Source organism: Chaetodon auriga, chromosome 18, assembly GCF_051107435.1.
Source record: "Chaetodon auriga isolate fChaAug3 chromosome 18, fChaAug3.hap1, whole genome shotgun sequence".
NCBI lineage: Eukaryota > Metazoa > Chordata > Actinopteri > Chaetodontiformes > Chaetodontidae > Chaetodon > Chaetodon auriga.
This window is the reverse complement of record NC_135091.1, coordinates 17,960,608-17,984,080: the sequence shown is the minus strand read 5'-3', so window position 1 is coordinate 17,984,080 and position 23,473 is coordinate 17,960,608. Positions and strand designations below refer to the sequence as shown.

At 43.5% G+C, this 23,473-nt stretch overlaps 2 protein-coding genes across 6 annotated transcripts in view; one reads left to right on the top strand and one right to left on the bottom strand.

Annotated features, from left to right (window-relative positions):
* Positions 1-14,669, bottom strand: part of LOC143336107 (kinesin-like protein KIF13B) — a 30,131-nt gene extending 15,462 nt beyond the window's left edge. The window contains exons 1-18 of the mRNA XM_076756010.1: positions 14,547-14,669; positions 14,332-14,421; positions 13,955-14,037; positions 12,784-12,877; positions 8,106-8,118; positions 7,844-7,904; positions 7,275-7,367; positions 4,873-5,053; positions 4,658-4,745; positions 4,397-4,531; positions 3,974-4,086; positions 3,506-3,617; positions 2,831-3,043; positions 2,626-2,736; positions 2,327-2,461; positions 2,092-2,222; positions 1,259-1,345; positions 854-1,044 (exon numbers count right to left, since the gene is read on the bottom strand). Coding sequence (XP_076612125.1) covers positions 854-1,044; positions 1,259-1,345; positions 2,092-2,222; positions 2,327-2,461; positions 2,626-2,736; positions 2,831-3,043; positions 3,506-3,617; positions 3,974-4,086; positions 4,397-4,531; positions 4,658-4,745; positions 4,873-5,053; positions 7,275-7,367; positions 7,844-7,904; positions 8,106-8,118; positions 12,784-12,877; positions 13,955-14,024 — 1,828 coding nt within the window. The 5' untranslated portion in view covers positions 14,025-14,037; positions 14,332-14,421; positions 14,547-14,669. The remainder of the gene's footprint in view (positions 1-853; positions 1,045-1,258; positions 1,346-2,091; positions 2,223-2,326; positions 2,462-2,625; positions 2,737-2,830; positions 3,044-3,505; positions 3,618-3,973; positions 4,087-4,396; positions 4,532-4,657; positions 4,746-4,872; positions 5,054-7,274; positions 7,368-7,843; positions 7,905-8,105; positions 8,119-12,783; positions 12,878-13,954; positions 14,038-14,331; positions 14,422-14,546) is intronic.
* The window catches only part of elp3 (elongator acetyltransferase complex subunit 3), a 33,077-nt gene continuing 10,658 nt past the window's right edge, over positions 1,055-23,473 (top strand). The window contains exons 1-12 of one of the 5 annotated variants that reach the window (XM_076756002.1): positions 1,055-1,351; positions 4,000-4,161; positions 8,201-8,316; positions 15,012-15,115; positions 15,467-15,566; positions 16,133-16,271; positions 16,823-16,893; positions 17,154-17,217; positions 17,447-17,515; positions 18,140-18,294; positions 20,684-20,845; positions 20,993-21,119. In XM_076756002.1, the coding sequence (XP_076612117.1) occupies positions 15,094-15,115; positions 15,467-15,566; positions 16,133-16,271; positions 16,823-16,893; positions 17,154-17,217; positions 17,447-17,515; positions 18,140-18,294; positions 20,684-20,845; positions 20,993-21,119 (909 nt within the window). In that variant the 5' untranslated portion in view covers positions 1,055-1,351; positions 4,000-4,161; positions 8,201-8,316; positions 15,012-15,093. Of the gene's footprint in view, positions 1,352-3,999; positions 4,162-7,364; positions 7,644-8,200; positions 8,317-12,839; positions 15,116-15,466; positions 15,567-16,132; positions 16,272-16,822; positions 16,894-17,153; positions 17,218-17,446; positions 17,516-18,139; positions 18,295-20,683; positions 20,846-20,992; positions 21,120-23,473 lie in introns of those variants that run through there. The other 4 variants (XM_076756003.1, XM_076756001.1, XM_076755999.1 and 1 more) reach the window with 4 other exon arrangements.

Sequence of the window (23,473 nt, the reverse complement as noted above, 5' to 3'; positions counted from 1 at the left end):
GTAATTTACTGTGAGTCATCCTAACATATACTCTCCATCATCAAGTCAAAATGTTAATTTGCCCAATGCTTGACAACCTGCAAAACTCATGTCAATCCCTTTACTGTAGCTTTGACTGTGATGCTAGCATGCTAAGATTCTGAATTACAATTAAGTGTCTAAGAACAGGCTCACAGAGCTGCTAGCATGGCTGTAGACTCTTAAAAAAGTGTTTTCTGTGAGCCATTTTTAAAGATTTACATGTTCAGGGAAAGAAAGGGCATGGGGTGAGTGAGTGTCAGAGACAAGGAGGGGAACACACTGCTAGTTTTGGTCTTTTCCTGGAACTATTTGAGTTCTTTTGCTGTCCAGGACCATTTTCAATGACATGTCCCACAGAGAGACATGACGCAGAGGGCCGAGGAAGTCAGAAAAACACAGGTTTACAGATTTCCACTCATATGTCAAGTATTTTTAGATCATGCAAACCCAATCTAAACATTGACAATATTTAGCGTGCATCCCATCTGGCAGCCTGGACTGTAAACAGAGTTTAAAATGTTTACAGGTGCATGGTCAGACAGACAGACAGACACAAATTTAAACTGTAATCTGAAGTCCAAAGCAATATAAAATGTCTCTATAGGTACAATTGTCAGCTTTTAAGATCCCCTTTTTTCAGATTTTACACAGTTAACTATGTAAAAATGCTGAATAATGCTCTGTCACTTCATTTACCACAACTGCCAACCTAAAAACAAGCTCCTCAGCTAAAACACATCAGCATGTATTTTACTGTACTCTATTAAGCAAACGTGTGATCATCTTGTTTCTCGGCACCTTCATGATTGTTTGACACTTCGGTCTGACTCACCGTTGTTGCCCATGCCTTTCATCATGACTTCGGCCTGGGCAAACTCATAGCCGAAGCTCAGCTCACTCGACACGTCGCTGGACGCATCCACGTCCACCTCCAGCTGGTCTGTGCTCAAACACGTCTTCATCGCGGCGCCGCCCTCCTCGTCCTCACCTCCCGCGTGGACCATATGCCTCGGCAGGCTGATCCTGCGTGTGCGCATGAGTAGGTGGCGGTTGCGTGCGGATGCATGTGAGAAAGTGAGTGAAAGAAAGAGGAAGTGCGATGTAGTGAAAATAGGAAGAGACACAATGAGGAGTTTGTCATCACATGTAAATAAAGGCTGTCGGAACATGTTGGTGTTAGGAATCGAACACCACGCGGATGCAGATTCCAAGCCAACACTCTGTGACTGAAACAGACCTGAAGAAGTGGTTGTTTCCCCACAGGATTCGGTCGCCGTGATGAATCTGGACTGGACTGGTGACTGCAGCACCGTTCACACACGTTCTACAGGTAAAAAAAAAACATTACAGAACATTTGAGATGAGAAAGATGACACTTTACTCAGTGCTATTTTTCACTTCCTATTAGCTGCATTCTGATTTGGCCTATTTTTAAGCCTAGTTATATTTTCCTCAAAGGTTTAAAAAAACAGTATTATATTGTATTTAGGTTTCTATACAGAAACTGACCATGTCATCATCATTGGTGAGCTTTTTACTGGATTACTTGATTTACTAAAGCAGCACTTTTTGGCCAATTGGGGGCAGCTGTAAACACAACACTGACATGTACTGTATTTACCATATAAAGCCATTAAGGCATATGGCACACAGTTGCCTTCTGGTACAAATTTAGTGGCTATAAAACCAAAATAATGAGCTAAAATGGTCTGCAGAGCTGAGGGGAAGTGTACAGTCTGGTGCTAATCCTCTGTAGGTTAGTCCATGCCGGTGACCCCTTTCACACAGTATCTCACCTGATCCATTTTTAATATACAGCATCCATTTGTGCAGCTATAAATTTAAACCCCTCAAACACTCCGAGCTTTTAAGATTAACCAGTGCTGTCATTTCAGAGCCTTTCTGTGTTAGGTGTATTTAGCAGAGTGCTGATGGAACATGCAACAGTGTAGAATATGTTACAAAATATAAGAAAGCAAAATCACGGTGTGCTGAGAGGTGCACCACGTCAAGTTAGAGCAAACAGTCAAACAAGGCTTGCACTACTGTTCGTTCAGGTTGAGCACACACCGAGCGTTGCGGTGAGGACTGAGCACCACGCCGTTGCTCTCTGTGATGTCGATGACGCAGTGCTCGGCTTGGATGGCCATCCCGCACAGCTGGATGTCCTGCGAGTTGGCTGAGCCCACACGTGTGTGCTCCTGGACACAGAGGAGAGGCGGTCACACAGTGCACTGCTGCTGAACACGTGTGCATGGTACACTAAACAGTGCTGGACTGTGTGTGTGTGTGTGTGCGCCTGTACCTTCAGGTAGTAGACCAGCAGCTCGTTGAGGGCGGGGTCGGCGTTAAGGTTGACCAGGAAACACTTGTCATCCACCACTCGTATTCCAGAAGACTGCAGGGAAATGCCCAGACTCTCCAGCTGCCTCTGACGCTCCTACAGGAAACATATTGCATATTTAATACTTGAATTGATTCATGGATTATTCGGATTATTCTTGAGCTGAGAATACTGTGAAAATAACGTTCGAACTGAGTAAAACTCACACTGAATGGACAGATTTGTGTGTGTGTGTGTGTGTGTGTGTGTGTGTGTGTTACCTGTGCAATAGCCTCAGTCTTCCTGAGCTTCTCCTCCCAGGTGACTGTCATTTCTTGGATCAGCTTCTCAGACTCCTCCAGCCGCTCCTTCAGCTCGGGGGCCTTCATAGACTGAGAGTGACAGAAGCTGCATTACACTCTCCGCACACTACTGGGTTATCAACAACACTTGCACAGGCACAAACCAGGCGGAGGTAATCCAAACCTCAGCCTCGGTGAGCTGCTCCCTCAGTTTCTCCACTTCCTCTCGGAGCTCTCGGATGATCCTGGCGTTGGGGTCTTCGTTGACGACGGCGTGGTTGACAATGCTCTTGGCCCTGTCGGCGTAACGCAGGGTGGACAGCGTCTCGTCATAGTTGTCCGCAGAGGGGCTGACGGTGGCCACCATGGCTGTGCGGCTGTTCCCTCCGAGGCTATCCTGCAGGTTGAAAGACGGCGTTTACCTCAGTGACAATCAAAAAGCTGTCAATGAAAAATACACTATTTCAGTTGATTAAGAATGACTAAATGTGTGAAGAGTGGATGATTCATGAGCGTGCTGTGTTTGAGGAAGATCAGGGATTCAGCAAAGCTACATTTAACATTATTAGAATGCTACATGGAGCCAAATGAAACGCTTATTTAAAAACCCCAAATTAAAAACTCAAAGCTTCTTCGAACAGAGCAGATCGAATGAAAATAATCCTTGAAACAAAAAAGCACGAAAGAAAATTAATTACTCCGAGACTTTAAAGTCCGGTTTCTTTAGATTTAAAACACGCTTGTACCCTGTTGTGTAATTAAGTGGGCGTGCAGCGCAAAAGGAGCTGAAGATGCACAGAAATCATTGTCCTGTTTGTCTGTGGTGGAGTCTGCATGAACACGCTTTTCTTCTGTGTACCTTGAGCAGCCAGGTGAGCACAGAGTCTCTGTACGGAACAAACTTGTTCTTGTTCTTCCCTGCTCCCTGGTCAGCCAAGGCCGAGATAACTAAACCCAGAGTGCTGAGAGACCTGGAGGGAGGGGTACAGAGAGGGAGGGGCGGGGGCATCAAGAGGGGAGTATAGATAGAGGAGAGAGGGAGGGAAGCATTTATGGGACAGAATGTAACAGAACAAAAAGACAAATAAAAAGACCACGAATCATGAAGCTCACACGCTGCAGTGTACATATGTGAGGGAAACAGCACTGTAAGGAGGAGCCAATGAGATGAGCAAGGTTCCAAAAAGACCAAAGCATGAACAAGGACAGAAAACCAAACACAATCCCAGCCAGCGATCCCCTTTGCTTGGTCACATCGTTTAGTTCCTGGAAGTAAAAACTGGACCCCTTTAGCTTCGTGCCACGTATTCATCTTCTGCTGACTCACTTATTGATGTTGCTCCCTTCTTTCAGCCGCTCCCCCGCCGCTCCAGTCTTAGCTGCCCGCTCGCTGCCAGCCAGATCCACCAGACTCAGCTTGCTCACCTTCTCTCCACTCGTCTGGAGCGGACCCAGAGCAACACACAGACGTATACATGATGACATTAAACTCTGCTTCGTTCCCAGGCATTGCAGGTGCAGATTGTGATTTCTAGAGATTTATAGTGGACCTTAAGAGATTCATGATGATCTTTGAATTGACTGAAAGTACATTTATCATCAGAGACTACTAAATACTACCAAAATTATTGTAACTTTACATGTTCTGCCATTTAAATCAATTGATAAAAAACATAAGAATAACGAAGAGAAAATCCTGTTAGCGGTCAACAGTTAAAGCTGAGTGTGTGTGCGTGAGTGTGTGTCTTACCCCGGACTGTAAGTCCATGAGCGTGTGTGTTAGGATGATGTTGAACACAGCGTGGGATCTGCTGCTCTCTTCATTCATATTTGTGGCTGCCACTGTGCGAGATTTATTTCCCTCTGACATCAGAGACTCGATGTCCTGTCAGAGAAGCCGCAATCGAAGACAAGTCTTTATGAAATACCTTGTTCCCAACGTGGCAACCCAACGTGATGAAAGCAAAAAAAAAAGAAATTAGACATTGTTCATGAAGTATTTTACAAGTACCTTGTAGCTGGCCACAGCCAGGCGAGACAGTCCGTCAACATAAGGTCCAAAAACATTGTGTTCTCTCACTCTCAGTGCCTGTCGACTCCTGCAGAGTGAATGAGAGTTAATACCACATCCCTCTGTCCAGATATACTGGTGTTTTCTCAACAAATGCAGGGTCGTTCATATGCGACTCCCCGTCTTGAAGTCAACCAGACCAAACAGTCCCTCACCCTTTGGGGTCGAGCAGGTCTCGGACCTTCTCGTTGTAAATCTCCATGTAGGAGACCTCCACGGTGAAGCTCTCTCCTTCCCGGGCCTCCTGCACAGCCCTGCTGAACAGGGAGCTGCAGAGCCGAGGGATCAGACCGGGCTGCTCCGCTGAACCCATCATGGTGTATGACTTTCCAGAGCCTGCAGACGCACAGTTACAGTTTACAAATCCAGACAGTGAGGCGAGGTCACAGTGCTCTTTGACCACCAAAATCTAAAGTGTTAATCTTTGATTCCAAGTGGATATTTGTGCCAAAGTTGAACAAATTCCCTGAAGGCGTTCCTGAGATATCGCGTTCACGAGAATGGGACGGGCGGATGGGCAGACTGACAACTTGAAGACATAATGTCTGCAACGTGGAGGCATAAAAATTAAAAGCAAATTTAGAAAAGCAGTCTCTTTGTGCACATGCTTCTCTGTCCAGACGTGACACATCTCAGTGATTTAGAGCTGTGGAAGCAAGTGAGAGGCAAAAAAAAAAAAGCTAAATCATACAGCAAATTAAGACAGATCTGGAGAGCACTGCTAATGATTCGGCTGTTGGCATGATTATAAATAAAAAGATGTAGCACAACACCTCCTAAGCTTTGATGCAAAGTCAATAAGGATAAATTAACACTCCAGAATGAGATGGAGAAATAAGTGTCTGAGAGGCAGAGACTCAGATGAGTTAGCAGTGCAGAATTAGAAACCCTCAATTAAAAAGCAAATAAAACTGAACGTCGAGACACATGTTCAGTCTGACAACGTGATGAGATTCACATTTCGGGTCTCTGAGTGAAGGCAGGGTGGTTTGTTAGAGAGCCAAGGTGATCCAAGCTGAAGTCAGAAAACACAAGTTTATGGATGTGATGCGCAGAAACAGGGCTGTCATGAAGCTCGTGCTTAGAGAGCCAAGGCGCAGCGTGAACCAGTGGCAGTCTGGAGTGCATGTGTTCGGAAATGATACAACTCAGCAGGTGGGAAATTATTACATTTGAATCATTTCTACCACCTACAGCTCAGGTGGCGGAGGGACTGAGCCATTAACCAAACAGTCCGCTAGCAGGACACTGAACTCCAAATTGTTTCCTGGTGTGTGTGTGTGTGGGGGGGGGAGTACAGAAAAGGTCAGAAAAGGTCTGAAAACTGTGTGTAATACAATGAATGTATTCGGTAATAATCACTGAAAGCACACCAGAGTTCATTAGCACTCGTCTGGGTTAGCAGCACTTTCACCTGCTACCATAATCTCCAACCCCTCCCAATGCCAAAACTTTGTCCCATAAACAATAAAACCACTGAGTCTATGCCTTGTGGCTGCAAGATCAGATGCAAAATCCACTTGTAGTGCATAAGGACCTTACACTGCCAGCGAATTCATTTCAATATACAACTTTTTAGGAATACTTTCTATTATTTTCTCCCTCAAGAAATGTCCTCGTGCTCTCGCTGTGAATACCCACTGTAAATTTGGGTTATGAGAAGTAGGTGTAGCTGAACCGAAAATGTTTTGACTGGTGATCTTGCTGGAAGAGAACTTGCCCTAACTGGAAATGGCTTGAATAATGCACCTGACAACACACCTTGTTGTTGACCTTTTCAGTGCTCCTGCCTTTAATAGAGCAATTCATGTCCTATTAGGATCTAAAGGCTTGTGAATAAATAGAACTTTCTCACAGCATTTTGACCCGTCAAAGCAGGAAAAGCACAGGTGTTAAATACTAATGTCGCTGACAGCTCAGTCCCATTTAAACGCTTCAGGAAGCCATGCTGACGAACACAACGTGAACGGAGAGCAGCCAGTGCTTATGTTCATTTTGAGATGTGTTAGACAGTCAGCAGCAGTCAAAGAGGCAAATTTCAGCTTACAGCAAAGAAAAGTCATACCATACACTCAACTGTTTATTAGACTACCATCATTTATATGTAAATGGGGTTGACAAAATATTAGAAACAGCTCTCAGTATAATGCTGTAAAATTCAACCACACCAAAAACTGCAGCCTCCAAAATGACCACAGAGTTGAATCAACATCTCCATAACACAGTTTCAACAGGAACTTTGTATCACAACTGTAAACACAGGCTAATATTAGAGAGAGGCCTTTATTTCTAATGTCTCCTGTTCCCCAGTTAATGCAAACTCAAAACCTCCTCTGTGTTTTCCTTTTGTCTCCATAAAGGATGGACAACCTGGAAACACAGTGCCTCCGTTCACGGCTGTCACCGGAGCGGAGGCATAAAAAAAAACTGCCGGCGTGACTACACCTTCACTGATCTTCATATCCTATGAGTATAACAACAGCACAGAGCCACTATTATATTATACTTCCATTAATATGACCAAGGGGGATTTATTCTTGATATTTTTAAGCCATACCTGTCTGTCCATAAGCAAAGATGCAGGCATTGTAGCCCATGAAGGCGTTGTCCAGCAGACTCTCCCCAAGGCACTGGAACACCACATCCTGACCTGCACAAACACCAGAAAACACACTTTAACATCTCAACTTTGACACTTTCCAGATACCTTCAGGAAGACAGAAGAGAAATACACTCCTCTGGGGCTCTTCATATCCAGACATGACTTACTGTTTTCTCCCTTTCTCTGCAAGAGAAGACTGACAGCCCAGAATAGATATGGTGGACATTTTGTTCAGATTCAGTACATCCGACATAGCTGCTGGACTATTTATACCCCTCGCACTGCTAAGAAACCCCCTGGCAGGACCACAGAACCAATCTGGAGGTAAACAATGTGTAACTTTTCATCAGCCCCCCCCAGAACACCCCCTTTCTTTGACTCCATAAATAGTTCAAGAACATCAGGAAACATTCTGTTGTGAGATAAGTTTCAGAGATGACTCAGCAAGTTAAACTGAGCTAAAAACAGAGCACACCAAATCAAGTAGAGTGCAAAACACAATGACACTGTGGGAGTGTACAAACCTGCAAACTTGTCTTTTTGAGATTCATCCATTGACCAGAAGCAGTAGTCATAGGCAAAGACCTGAGGAGAACACACGAGGTGAGAGAGAGTGGACTTGAACTCAACACGACTGCCTGAGTGAGCGTTCAATCACCAGATGTTTACGAAGAAAGGTCATGCACAAATGAATGTGTGCGGTGCAAAAGAGCATTCAGCACCTTCAATTTCAACTTTTAACTTTAATCTAAAACACAATTTAAATCAGATTAATTCAATACTCACCTTTGGCTGACTCCTGAGGGCAACAGAGAGAAGAAATAAAATATCAGTTAACCATAACAAGGTAACTATTAACTAACTATTCTAAATCTTCACAGGCCTGTGGATTGACACATCAGTGGAACTTTGCCAGAGCTCGAACATGTGAAAACATTTATCACAAGGCAACGCTGTCAGCACGAGCAGCTTTCATTCATCTGACGTTTTGGCGCAGGTAAGACGAACCTTAAGATTCAGAGCAAAGCGAAGGAGCATGTCCCCTGAGCCCTGAGGCCTTTTTAATATTCACTTAAAGTGAGCCGAGTCCTGATTCAGCAGAACTCCCACTTCACTTTCTCCCAGTTACATACAGTCACACCTGGAAGCTGGCAGAGGCTGTTAAAGTAAGGTACTGCCTCATGTTCCCAGCCAGTCTGGACTATCGACCCTTTGGTCACAAGACTGCTTCTCTAACCTGCAAGACCAGTGGTTCCCAAACTTGGGGGCACAAGCTGCTTTTAGTTGGTTGTTAGAAGGCTCTGGGATAAGAAGAAAAGAGCATGTCTATTATACAAATGCATTGTAATGCCTGTGTTTCGGATTCATATCTATTCTGCGCTTCTTTTTCTTGTGAAATACTTCATGGTTTTCAGCCTCCGGCAGAGCGAGCACATACTGAAAATGTGACTTGACTCCAGGTCAAAGTCAGAGGAGTAAGAAGTGAGAGTTTCAAGGATACGGAGTCAAAGGTGTTTTAATCGTAGCGAGGCTTAAAAATCTGTCAAGGTGACTAATCCTCTTTGGCTCGTAGCGAGTGAAGTGGGGAATGTGACCTTCAGCAGCACTTAGATTCTCAGAGACCCAGGCCAAGGCTAAATCTCTGCCTTCATACCAGAGCACCTTAAAGGTCCAGTGTGTAGGATTTAGGGGGATCTACTGGCAGAAATGACATATAATATTAAAAGTTATGTAGCCAGAGAGCTACATTCACATTTTTCCCAAGTATTGCGGCCTCGGTAGGTTCTCCTACATGCATGGAAAGGGAGGGGTGACGTGAGGGGTGAGATGCCACTAAATCCAACACACTGGGCCTTTATGGCACAGTCACTGCAGCTAACAAAAGTGTCCCATGCATCAGTCAGCGAACACATCACCACATTCCAGCAAGCAAACGTCAAATTTAATTATCAATCATGTTCTGTGGCCCAGTGCAGCTTCATGGCGTCCATCACCAGAGCAGCATTCATGTTAGAGCAAGATTAAATCTGATCTAGTTTAACTTGGAGCTTCAGGTTCAATTTAACACATAAAAATGATATGGATTATTGTATGTAGTTTCATGATTATATATATATTACATATACATGAAGATGAATATGGACAGCAATGCTTGTAGTGCCCTTCATATCTAGGAGCTTTTGAATCTGCAACCATGAACCAATCATGGATATTATGTGCATGAACATTGGACCTACGTTCATCGGGTGGCGAGAAACACAACTTTAAATGAATGACAGTGTTGTTTCACATCTGCTGGATGTTTAAATGGGCAACTATAATCAGCAGTTTGCTGTATAAACTGAAAATGTGATGGTGTGCCAGTGATGCGTTTACAGCTTTGTTTCCGCTGCCTCCAAGTGGTCACAAAATCAGTAACAGCATCTTTAAGTCTGAATTCGGCTATTTACTGCCCTCTTTTCTGCTTATTACAAGACTTCTTTTCCTACAAGCTATAATTTAGCAAGTTGCTTGCAGAGGCTGTCAAGCATTCAGGGTGATGCTAGTTTTACTATCCCACAAGCTGAGGATTTATTTGTGGTGGCTGCCCACTGGGGGGGGGGGGGGGGGGGGGGGTGCAACAAACTGCACTCCACACTAACCAGCTAACTAACAACTGTGCCTGAATGCACCATTCTGACAGAGTTTTCAAGCAATATGCATTTTCAGACACATTTCCACAGAGCCATTTAAAAGGAGGAAATATAATATAAGGAGAAAAAACTGAATCTTTTTGGCAAATTGTCAGCTGGTCACCCAAAATGTGGAAATGTGGCAAACAGAATGTTATATTTGTTTATGCATAAATCCATCAAAGTTCAACATAGGCACCCAGTCTCCAGGGAGGCCCCCTTTAAAGTGCAGCACCTTACATAACTCAAAAACACACAGTCTTCACTCAGGCAGAAATATCAATTTGGGCTTTAAAGAAAAAAGGCTGCAAATTTAGGCATGGCCACACACATTGGGGGGGGGGGGGGGGCTGTCATGAAACAAGGCCTCCCTATGTGAGACTTGGCTGGTCCATGAAAGAGCAACATTAAGTCCTGTCCTCTCCTGGGCTGGCGAGGACATTCCTAAGATAACTGGCAGAGGCTCGCAGCTCCAAGGAGTCACTACAAGAGAGGAGGAGGACGGTAGGTCAACAAGTCTATGACCAGCAACATACAGGCCCACAAAACCAGTCCAGATTTAAGTAGTCTGATAACACACAGCTCTTCGTGTAGATGGTCACATATTACAGATTCTGTACACACGAGCTCTCAAACTAAGGACATAAAACGAGCAAACATTTGCGATGCCATGAAAAGATAAAAAGCGGGGTTCTTATCAAAGCCAGGTTCAGAGCAAGAGAGGCAGCTTCCTTTTCAAAACACTACTCTGCAGAGGCTGATACACACTCCTGCAACAATTCAAGGTCTGTTTATAGCATGTGCAGTAAAATGGGATCCATGAAACTATTGTTTTACAGGCCTGCTGCAGCTGCTATTGGTGGGCTCCACAGTAATGAAAGTACATCCAAGGCTTTATTAATCTCTACCATCCTGAGGGTCTGACAGCCTCTGCTGTATTCTAGGTTGCAGCTTCCAAGGGTGCCGTAACATATCAACACCCCCTGAGGCTTATACAGCACTTCAGTTAAAGCTGTCAGGCGGTGAGCTGACTCAGCAGAAGCCTTGTGGGATTGGCTGGTGAATGACTCCCCCAAGAAACAACATTTTTCTCTAACGCTGATTATGCTCATAATAGAACCGTCGACTGGGAAGCTAATCAAGAGTGCCTTTATACAGAAACTTTCCAGTTAAAAATACTTGCTTGCTGGCTGCTCAGAATCAGGTTTACTTCTCCCATTTGCGCTGCTCTGGGATCAGTGTGCGAGAAGTGCTTGTCTGTGTTGCGCTGAGCCAGTAAAACCTGTTCACAATGAGCCCCAAAGGGGAAGCATACCGCAGCTGAAGCGTGTCAGGGCAGAAAAGACACACACAGACACATTACATACACAGAAAAAATGCATAGGATAACTCTGAAATACGAGTCTCTCTCTCTCTACAAAGACAGAGATTCATACTGCATGTCTGCAGGGGATTCCTCTTCGGCATATTTACTGAAAAAGGAAACCTGAGAAGGGCCCGAAACCTTCAGGGGGTATCTATGCACCTTGCTCTGACTCAGTGCCTGGCTGACTGAAGGCGGAGGGAGGACTGGACCAGTCACTAGTGTCACCTTTTCAATTTAAGCCAATCAATGCACATCTGGCACACACAACATCCCTTGTTTTGCTTTGCTGTTTCAACACACTGCACTGATGCGAGTTCTGAAATCATGATTTTGAAACAAAGGATGCATAAACCGACAGGATGCATAAATTGTGACTCTGAGTCTTGAATTGGAATTTCGACTGGCATCTCCTTTGTTCATATTCCTTTAAATCGTGGCTTGAGTACCTGAGCAGGATTGAGGTGGAACAGACACACCCTTTGTAAAGAGGGGAGTGATGCACGAAGGACTCAGAGGGAGGAGGAAGAATGGAAAGGAGTAACAGAAGGAGGATGGGTGGGGTGAGGGTTAGATTTGAGCTTCTTGCAGGGAACTGGGCGCTAACCTGATGAGCTGGTTACAGTCTGTATGAACTCTTCTGCCAGTAATCCTGAGGGAATTAAATTTGTGGAAGTCCTGTATTGTAATTACACTGTGTGTACACACTTGAATGTGGTAAAACCTTAACCTGCTACTGCACAAAACTGGGTTCAATTCCAGGTTGTGGTTCCTCCTTGTTGCTATCCTACCTCCAGAGGTAAGACGCTGTTTAAAACGGAAATAAAAAATATCATAGCAATCAAAAATGCACCCATGGCACTTTAAGGCAACTTAAAACAACTTCTCTATCCACTGATGAAGACTGTGTGATCTGTTCGAAGCTCTGGAAAAAGCTGGTAGTTTGAACTGGGATTATTTTGTCCAATATCAGAGGTCAAGAATGAATTTAACTTCCAAGCGAGAATGAACAAAGAGTCCCACAAACTCATAACATCTCCTACACCAACATGTCAACAGATGCATCTGACGAGGGCTGTGTCAAGGTGTCAGTCAGGTCCAAGTCCTTAAATTGTGTCTAGTGTCTTACACACAGCATAACAAGTCACTGCACGCCCCTCAAGAATCAGACTGCTTTCTTTTGTCAAGTCCAGTCTGAAGTCATCGGATTCATGACTGGAGCCAAGCCCAAAGCTCTACCATAATCATCCAAAAATGTTTCGTGAATAAGAGACAATGCCTCACCAAGGAATGATTAGCACCTGCTACAGCGGAAGCAGAAAAATACATAATAAAAAGTTACCTGCCCAACGACTCTTCAAAACTTGACTAGTTTTGCATTGAGCTGACAACATGATAAACTAGCGTGTGAAACTTTTTTGCAGCTTACCGAGCGTCTCCTTTGTTCATGTTCGTGATGGCTGGATGCAGGACTGTCTGGTTCCCCTCCATCTCCACCACACATTTTGTCTTTAGGTCTTTTTCTGGATTGGAAAAGAAGCCAAAGAGAAAAGGGATGTAGTTTAGTGATACCATGGAGAATATGCTTTTCTCTGCTGTTCAGAGCTGCTGACAGGTGAGTTGGCCTTAATGTAGCCATTTTGGACCTAAACAAGATGTGAAACGTACAGTGAAGGAAACCGCTTTTGCAAAAGGGCTCAGTTTAAAGAGCACATGCACACTAGTCATCATAGCTTTCCTCAGTAGTCACTGACACAAAAGGACAACAGGTGGCATACACTGTGTGTGTGTGTGTGTGTGTGCCAGCTCCTCGTGATCATAACACAGCCACGCCAACATGGAGGGGCAGGAAAGAGTTTTATTGATGGTGATTCATCCAGGACTTGCCTGTGCAAACATTCCAACCAATTCACTGCTCCCCGAGCAGGCAGTAAGGAAAAGCAGGGTCACAGCTTCTCTTCCTCATTCCTAACTACAGCAGAAGGTTTTTAAAGGTGGAGATGGCCCTGAAACTTCCTGTCGGAGCAGGAATTTAGGCACGTGTGTTGTAAGATTTTCCACTGTTACACTTCATTTTTAAAAGCATATTAGGAGTTTTAAAAGTGGAAACCCGATTGGAGAGGTGATAGAATACATTAAAGGTAAGCTCAAGGAAGTTTGACACTTGAGTCCTCCTCAGTGTGTCAGAGATATTTAGGCCAGTGGCAGTGCTACACATGTCACCGTGCATGCTTTATAGGCCCTTCTCTGTCAGGATGTGGTGTCACTGTCCCGTCCATATTTTCCCATTTCCACTCCCACAGCACTTCAGCCAAAACCTTTCCAAAGCAGGGCAAAATAGGCCTTTTCAGAGCCTGACGGGGAAAACGAACCCTGTAAAAACAGCGGAATGAAGCCTCTATTGTTTGTCCAAAGCTACAAATTAACGCTGGCTTCACAGCGAAGTAGTGTTCTTGTTAATTCCCTTTGGAGCCGAGCTGAGCTGTGAAACAAAACTTTGTTTAACCTGTGACAAACAGACTAATGAGTGGACGCACGATCCAACTCATAACAGCAGTGAGTGACTGTCACAAGGTGTGTGTGTGTGTCATTGAACTCACCTCTCCTGTTCATGGGTCGCACGCGAACGGCGACCTTTACATTGGAGACGTTGAGGTTGTTGTCATCCATGGTGCCACCTGACCTGTGGCAAACGATTGAATGGACACAAGTAAAACCAATTACACTCTGTACGTACTTCAACCAAAATGTTACAGACGTTCAAATTTCTGTTGTTACTCATTTATGAGTCTTATTTCCCCGAATGTCACCTGAACACATCTTTTTATTTTTAACCTGCAGCTTCACCGCGCGAGACGCAAGTGTCTGTAAAAACGCACTGTCATACTTTCAGCCCACTCCAAGGAGCATGTAAAAACTTCCATGAAGACACAACAAAGTAAAGTGCAAACTATATTGTCAAGAGCAGTGAACAAACCGTGTGAAAGACTGCGCAGTTGTTTCCCTGTCCGACGCCCACAGGCTCCTTCAAGAACATACAGCAGCTAGCCTGGGACGCTAACGAGAGCTGGAGAACAGCAAACACACACAGAGGTGAAATACTTTCATAATGACTGCTCATAAATGTAATTGACCCCAGCACGGTCTGCTGTGTAACCCTGGTTTCTAATTGTAAGTCTAAAAGACACTTACAGTACACAGTTCATTCCCTCCGGTCTTCCACCTGTTGCATTTCCTGAAACTTCCCGCAGAGATCAGTCAAGCCATGTCAACTCGCAGCTAAAGGGATTTACTGTGAGATTTGGTGAGCTTCCAAGTCCTTCAGCCGCGCTCTGCTCCACACACATCGCAACTGGTTTGAGAGGGGATTCAGCGCCGCTGTGTGGATCCATATGCATTACAAGTCTGTGCTTTTTACTCCAAAGAGAGTTGTCCAAGACATGTTCAGAAAAAACAACTAAAATACCATCGATTAAACATAAATAAAATGGTGCAACAGGGCTAAAAAATGCGGCACCATTTAACTGTTGGAAGCTTTTCGAAATGTAAAGTTTAATACGGGAAAGTCGCATTTACGTTATTTTACGACAGTTTTGGTTACCGTACGTCAGGAGCCGTGTCCAGTCATAACGTGGTGTTGTTTACTATTTCTGCCAGCCTTCGTGGGTGAAAAAACTGATGTGATTCCTCAAACCCACAACAACCTTTTGGAAATTGGACTGTTGTCCTAAAGGAAGAAATGGGGAAGCCAAAGAAAAAGAGTGAGTGTGTGACAGAGTGTTTAAAATATCTGAAATGGCTTTCTAAACTGAGTAGACTGACTATAGCTTGTTGCTAATGCTAACTACAAGTCTGTTTCCGTCTGATAACATGACAGTGACATAACTGTGTATAACTGCTGCATTATTTCCCTCATTCCTATTTTGAAAACAGTGCATGCTAAAGCCTTAGTTCATCCAGTTATTGACGATGGATTTTGTAAACTGCACTATTGCTGAATATATTAGCTAGCTAACATTAGCTGCACCTGTAGCTTGTAAATGCAGCTTCTCTATTTATCTTAATTGAAGTACTTTAAAAGTAGTGATGTCACTATGTTGATTATTACCCAGGTGATCTCAGCCGAGCTGAGCTGATGATGATGACTATTGCCGATGTCATTAAGCAGCTGGTTGAGGCTCATGAAGACGGCAAAGACATCAATCTCAATAAGTAAGTAAGACACCACAATCCTTTCAGGATGTTGTCTACAGACTACATTAGATATCAAGTACATTTTTATGAAAATCATTTATTTCTTCCTTCCTGTGGCTTTAATGCAATGCTGAAGAATTATTAACAACCAGTCATTCAGTAATAAGTAAGTGATTGTGGAGTTTTTGTGGCAGTATGTTAATACAGCTGTTAATTAGCAACAGATCTTTTGTGATCTTTTTGGAAAGATCCCTTAAAAACTTCCAAGTGCAAAAGGTTTGTGCAAGACTCCTTTGAATTTTACTTGCATGTCCGTATATATTCCTAAGAAAATGTTTGATATTAGAATCGGCTTTTAAAAACCTCTCTGATGAATCTGGAAATCTTCCATTATAGCGCTGATCACGTCTCCACTCACATACAACATAATACATTCTATAAGATAATTTTGGTGATTCATCTCAGTGCTTTGATTCATATTTTATTTTCCAGGATTACAAATGTCTACAAAGATGCTGTATTACAACCATTTATTCTTCACTGAGCTATTTATTCAACCCATGATTGTTATATGTTTCCATAAGAGTGAAGACTAAGACTTCAGCTAAATATGGACTTGAAGCCCAACCTCGACTGGTAGACATCATCGCTGCCGTTCCGCCTCAATACCGCCGTGCCCTGGTGCCCAAACTAAAGGCCAAACCCATCCGCACTGCCAGTGGGGTACGTAGCCCTCAAGTTCCAGTCTGTCGCTCTGACCCGGGGTCAGCTGTTTAATGCTGAGCTCTGTAAGGCTGCTGCCAAACAATAGTTTGGAGTCAGACTAACAATGCACATGAAGAAACGTCACTGCAATACATGTTGTGTGATTGGCTCATTTGTCTGGTGTTCAAGGCAGAATGTGTAGGATTTGTCGGTTGTGGTTTGAAAACAACAACGTTTCTCACAGCATTTTCTCACAATTTCCAAATAGTTTCTTGGAGCTGTTGATCGATTAACAAACACGCGGTATGACAGGATGAAAATAGATGCTGACGCAGTGACAGAGCCTTGTACTCTGGATGATCATAGAATGTTAAAAATGAAGGTTTTATCAGCTTTCACATTTGTTTTGTATTTGTTTAAAAAAGACACAAGCTAATATGACTGAAAGAGACAGATTATATTTAGGAGAAGTTTGAAAGTTGGAGCCAACTCCAGATACCTTCTTACCAATTGATCACCAAAGAACGGAAGAATAGTTGAAATATTCAGTGCTTCTGTCTCTGTTACAGATCGCAGTTGTGGCTGTGATGTGCAAACCACATCGATGTCCCCACATCAGCTTTACAGGCAACATCTGTGTGTAAGTGTTGTGCATTGTTGTCTTCGTTGTGTTGCAGATCAATGATGACATTTATCTCTGATTGACTTGGATGTTGTCAGCTATAGATGTGAGAAGAATGTGACTATGTTCATTGATGTGACGTGTAAATTTGTACAAGTTAAAGGATGAAAACTGCAGCAGAGTAAGATGAAAACCCTCAGCATGTCTGACAGGTTTGTGAGATGCTTTTGATTTATTGTTGTTCATTGTAACTCGTTCATCAACTTCTGCTCTGGCAGCTACTGTCCTGGTGGACCAGACTCAGACTTTGAGTACTCCACACAGTCTTACACCGGCTACGAGGTAAGGGAGTTTCATTCTGCCTCAATTTCTTAACCCTGCTCGCTGTGATGTCAGCCATAACTTCGATATATTACTGTTATTGTAGTTTGAATTTGTGTTTTTCTGTGTCGTAGTATTTACAGTTAGTTTAATTTCTCAATGAAGATCAAAGCTTTTAACTGACTTTTAAGTAGCAGATTTTTTTTTACAATGGTTTTGAATCATTTTCACCCATCTCTCTCGCTGATAGCCGACGTCCATGAGAGCAATCCGAGCACGTTATGACCCCTACCTTCAGACCAGGCATCGGGTGGAGCAGGTCAGTGTAACCCTGCAGCGTCTACACTCACATTTCTGTCTTTTCAATGGCCACAAAGTTTTGGCTCGGCTTGCCATTACACAAAAATCAATCTAATATAGTGGCTTCACACGTCTGTCTGTTTTTAGTAGCTGTGGAATCTGTCTTTGCTTTACATGGTCAGAAGATGCACTTGTTAAAACTGCCATTTCCCCAAATCAGCTTCTGCTGATGCAGTGATAGTCTGACACTGATTATATATTTAATATACAATAATGACTATCATGGCTTTTACCTGCCTGCCAAGACCTGACCCCAATTATTGTACTATTGGAATTTCAGGCCACATCAGTCTCATGCAGCAGAGCGAGGCCATTCATTCAAGCAACAGTTCATGTCATATCTGTGCTATCTCAATCTCAGTTTGCCACACTCTCCTCTTTTTCATGGAGGTTTGGCTGCTTAAAGTAAAATCCCAATTCCTTTTGCAAGACATGATAATTGTTGTTGTAGAGAACATGTCATTATTTGGTTCACCGCACGTGACTGTGCTCTCAATTACAGGCAGTAGAATGTCTCAGTATTGCCAGTTTGCAGCATTAGCAGTCGTAGAAAACTTGTGTGTGTGTTCTGTGTGACGCGCAGCTGAAGCAGCTGGGTCACAGCGTGGACAAGGTGGAGTTCATTGTGATGGGCGGGACCTTCATGGCTCTGCCTGAGGAGTACAGAGACTACTTCATCAGGAACCTACACGACGCCTTGTCAGGACACACCTCCAACCACGTGGCCGAGGCCGTCAGGTACTCAGCACGCTGCCCTGCTGTCGCTCCTGTGACGTTTTATTTCTACTACTGGTTTGGTGAAACAAGCACTTTGAAGGTGCCACTTTGGGCTCTGGGTAATTGTGACGGCATTTCTCACTATTTTCAGAATTTTTAGAAACCAAGCAATCAGAAAAATGCAGAAAAAATCAGCAGATGAACCCGTAATGAAAATAATCCTTGGTTGCTTCTATGAAGGGTTACTTGGGTGCTGGCGTTCCTTGAAGGTGACAGCGATGGGGTTACTTTACTGGCAATGTTTATCTTTTTATCTTCTGTTGAAAAGGTTATATCTGTTCAGTATTTGTATGGGTTGTACATTGCAACTGCCCAGTACCATATCTGAGAATAGCTAACAACAGTCTGCACCAGAGGGAGCTATTCTACCATTTGTAGCATTTCCCCTCCATCCATCCATCCATGTAGTTCTCCTCCACCAATACTATGTGACAGTAAGTGGCATTACCCAGATTTATTTTCGGCAATTTAAAATCAAAAATGTGGTGTACTTACTGTTTCTGGACATTTTTTATATAGATATTGAATTTGTAAAACAGTACCACGTTGTTAGCAGCATTTACACCACGATGTGTTAACTTCATAAACAGCCCTGTTGGAAGCTGAGATGTGTTAAAAAAATTCTCAGGTTAAAACTGTTGAACGCAGCCTTTCAGAGCTCAGGAGGATAATAAGCGAGGCCGCTCTCAATAAGCCCTCCACAGTTACTCCCATCGATTCCTCACTTAGGGAGTTTGGCCAGCTTTGAGTGAAATTGGCCCGCGCGTCTGCTCAGTATGGATGAGCGGCAACTTTTCAGACGACTTGAAGAAGATTCAAAGTCAAAGTAGAAATACCCATTTGTTGAAGAGCTGAAGACGTCATACAGGCCATTTGACCAAATAATGGCTTTTCCACGGGGCCGAGGCTGTTTGTTTGTCAGCGGGGGCTTTTAAATTCCCTAAAGTTCGATAAGGCCCGAGAAGCCAGATCGTGTGATTGTGTGTCTCTGCCCGCGTATGTGTGTTTGTCACCGCTTGTGTGAGTAAGCAGTGTTTGCCTGAATTTCCCCTGCTCTGCTATCAGCGTTCTTCGTTAAGATGCCGTGATTGGGGTAATTGTGACGGCTGCTGCTCAGTTTGTAAAAAAGGAGGCTCTTGATTTGACTGTGGACAGCTCTTATCGCCACCTCTGTGTGTGCGTGTGAGAGAAATATTTGTGCATTTGTGTCTTGAAGACCGTGTGCCTGCATGATGCACACGTCTCTGCTTCTCACCATGCTCACGCCACTCCTGATCCAATCACAGCAGCAAGATACCTCCAGATATTTGCCTGAGATAATAGACTTTTTATTGATTCATCTCATACAATCTGATCATCCTCTCTAGAGCATAAACTCCTGTAATTGGCGTAAATCAACCAGCAGACTGTAAAGGATGGGCATTTATTGCCAGCAGATACAGAATCAGAAGGAATATTAGCTGGCATGGGGGGAGCTAATGGTCATTGGAGCAGCTGGAGTGGAGAAAATGACAGCTGGCTGGTGTGCCGGGATGAGACGTGTCTGTTCGCTCGCTTGTGTTGGTTTTGTATTTTATTTTATTTTTTTTCAACTTCGATCAGTGACTCAAATAAGTTTTCCAAGTGGCAGTGGACTCAGATTCAGAATCTGTTTTAAGATTACATTTAAAGAAGACAGGGGATTGAACCTTTTTACTTCTAATCACTTTTTACATCTGGCTGCTTCTTTTAGTGCTTTCTAGCTTCTTCAGTCAGCAGACCTGCAGTTTGCCAAAAAAAAAGAATCTCTATTATTTTAGTTTATTTTTCCTGTAAATAGTCTGTATGAAAATGGGGCTGAAAGTGAACATTACTAATAATTGAAGTCATTAGAAGCCCTCTCCTCCTTGAGGCCAACCAGCACAAATTGATTTATTAATTAAAACCTCGTTTTTGCCCACATGGGGACAGCACAACAAGCTGTAAACACAACATTGACATATTATCACCACGTATAAATGACAGATTCATTTATGTATTTAACAAACACTTAACATCTCATTTAACATTTTTTTTTGCATTGCATTGCAGACTTGTTTTTTTTTTGCTATCATCAGTTTCCTTTATTGCATTTGCGTGTCCTTAACATGAGGTTAGTGTTAATTGTCTGGATAATGAGCCATGCAAACTCCCAGCATGTAAATTGATGTTGTTAAATGATCCCAGCATATAGAGCACTCCAACGTAGTCAGTAAGACTAAATAGTCCAATTACAAAAACCTTGTTATATCAAAAAAAGAGTGATTTGATAAGATACGAGCATGTTATGAGCAGAAGTAACAGAGATGACTGAGACAGTTTCCTCCTGCAGGTACTCTGAGCGCAGTAACACCAAGTGCGTGGGAATCACCATTGAGACGCGGCCCGACTACTGCCTGAAGCGACACCTCAGCGACATGCTGGGCTATGGCTGCACCCGGCTGGAGATAGGAGTCCAGAGCGTGTATGAAGACGTGGCCCGCGACACCAACAGGTCAGCAGGTCGGCTGCAGATAAGAAAGCAGCCTCTGATGATGATGTGATGGATAGAGTAGTGGGTTTTTTTTTTTTTTTCCTTTTACCCTCAGGCTTTATAATTCAGCTGTGTATTTCTGCATTTCTACATGTCCGTTTCCTCCAGAGGCCACACGGTGCGAGCTGTGTGCGAGTCGTTCCACCTTTCAAAGGACGCCGGCTTCAAAGTGGTCGCCCACATGATGCCAGATCTGCCTAATGTGGGCATGGAGAGGGATGTGGAGCAGTTCATTGTAAGCATTCACAAATGTGATTATTTTTACAGAATTATACCTTGAGCCGGTCATCTCTGGTCTCAGCACACAGCTGTCCACAGCGTCAGCCTCATTAGTCATTATCTGTTGTTGTACAACCTCGATTCCAGAAAGTTGGGACGCTGTGTTCAGCAACACGTTTCCAACAAGGTGGCACAGGAGCAACTGAAGACTGGGAAAGTTGTGGAATGCTCCAAAAATAAAACTGACACTGTCAGTAAACCATTAGACACCAAAGTTCCAGAGTCATTGGTTCTGCTGGATTTAAAGTTTGTATCACAGTATGAATGAATTATCAGACAGTAATAACAAATATCAGGATACATCATTTTGTCCTCATAAGCCACACAGGCTCCACACAAGACTACATTTATTAAATTCCGAGAGAAAAGTCAAGATGGAGTCAAAATAAGAAAAACCTTGTGTAGGTTGCTAACCGATTTCACAGATTTGATGTCAGCGCAGTGATTTGTGTCATCCCGTCAATGAAGCATTTCCAAACAACATTTTGATGATGAAATGCATCATCCTTTTTATTGACACTCATCACTTTGCTGCCCTGCGTGAATGTTGTTTAACCTTTATTGTGAAGCACTTTGTGGTGTCTCTTTTGCCGTCCGCAATCATCAATTATCTCTCTGACCTTTTACTCACGGTGGCTGAGATATCGCCGCTGATGATGGTTTACGGGCGCGTGAGATGAATTCACGGTACGGGCGCTGCGAATCGTCACACGGTGACGGTTGCTCTCGCTTATGTCGTGCAATAGGGAAAGTGTCACCCCTTCAGTATTGATATGCAAGCAGCTGATTGGCAGGGGTGTACTCATCCATGTGTGATTTAAATGTGGGAGTGAGATTTCTAGAACAGAGCCATGCGCACACACTGCGTCATGCAACAAGAGGAAGTTGAACTAATACATGAGAAACAAAACAGGTAAAAACTCCAGACTTAGAATGATGCCAGTAAAGTTATGCATCAGGTTGATCATTAAGTTTATTGTTTGTGACATTTGCAATCATGTCGTCTTTTTTTTTTTGTTGTTGCGTGGCATCGGGGTGCGTCATCACTACTTATCTCACAGTGGTATAGTAACAAGTCTTACATGTTGCATCTTAAAATAGAAACGGAAAGGCTGTGACAGTCGACTCACAGTCCCAACTGTGATGTGACTCAATAGAAAATCCTGTCAGATGTCTCTCAACAGCAGGCTCACTTTGCAGCCCTGATTGGAAACCCAGCTCTAATATGAATGAGCAGAAGTAGGCCGCGCTCCTTCCCAACATGCCTGACTGTAGGATGTAAATGAAGACTCAGTTTGAGGCTCGTTTGGGTTATTTTTCCGTTGATAAAGCACAATTCAAGTGATTAAAAACAACGAAGGAAAAGGAAAGCGCTTACTAATCGGTGCAGGTGAGACTGTGACGCACCCCTGTGACTCATCAAAATATGTCAGTCATCGTCAGCATTAGCAGTAGGAGCAGTTTCTCTCCTTCACCTGTTAATTCAACTGGTTCTTTTTTTTTTTTTTATTGATCTTTCTGATTACTGCCAGTGTGGCGCTTCACCGGCTTTTGCTTTACAGTGGAGCTGTCTGCAGAGGTGAACAAGTTCAGAGCCTTGATTTCCCTCTGTAATGAGCTACAAATACAATGAGAAAAGACAACAAAAAAACAGATGTGAAGTGTGAACAGCTTTGTTCTGCTCTGAGGGGCCGACTGATGAACTGCTACAGTACGTCTACACTAGCTTAATTTAAAACTGGGTTTTTTCTCTCTCGTTGTGATCCACTGTTCACGCCGTGGAGATCTGAAAGCACTGGCAGGGGAAAACGGGCCTTATGGAAAATGATGGCGCGCTGTGCGTCTGGCGTGGCGGTACAGTTAGAGAGTAATGCGACTTTTTTTTTTTTTTTTTTTTTTTTTGGGAAATACGCTCCTTTGCTGTCTTGACAGAAGTTAGACGATAAAGGATCAATACCACTCTCATGTTTGTATGTTAAGAGTGAAGATGGCGCCAGGAGGTGGTTAGCTTAGCTTAGCATAAAGACTGGAAGTAAGGGGAAACAGCTAGCCTGGCTCTGTAAAAGGTGAAACAAGATGAAGGATCTACAGCTATGCTAGCAGCAGTTCTAACATGAGCTCAATGACAATGTTAGCACACTGATGATTAGCATATTTACCATGGTCACCATCTTATTGTGCTAACTGTCGCTAATTAGCACTGAACGCAATGTAGAGCTGAGGCTGATGGGAGTGTCATTAGTTTTGCAGGTATTTGGTCATGAACCTAAGAGTATTGGAGAAATTCAAACTTTGACCTGAACCATACTT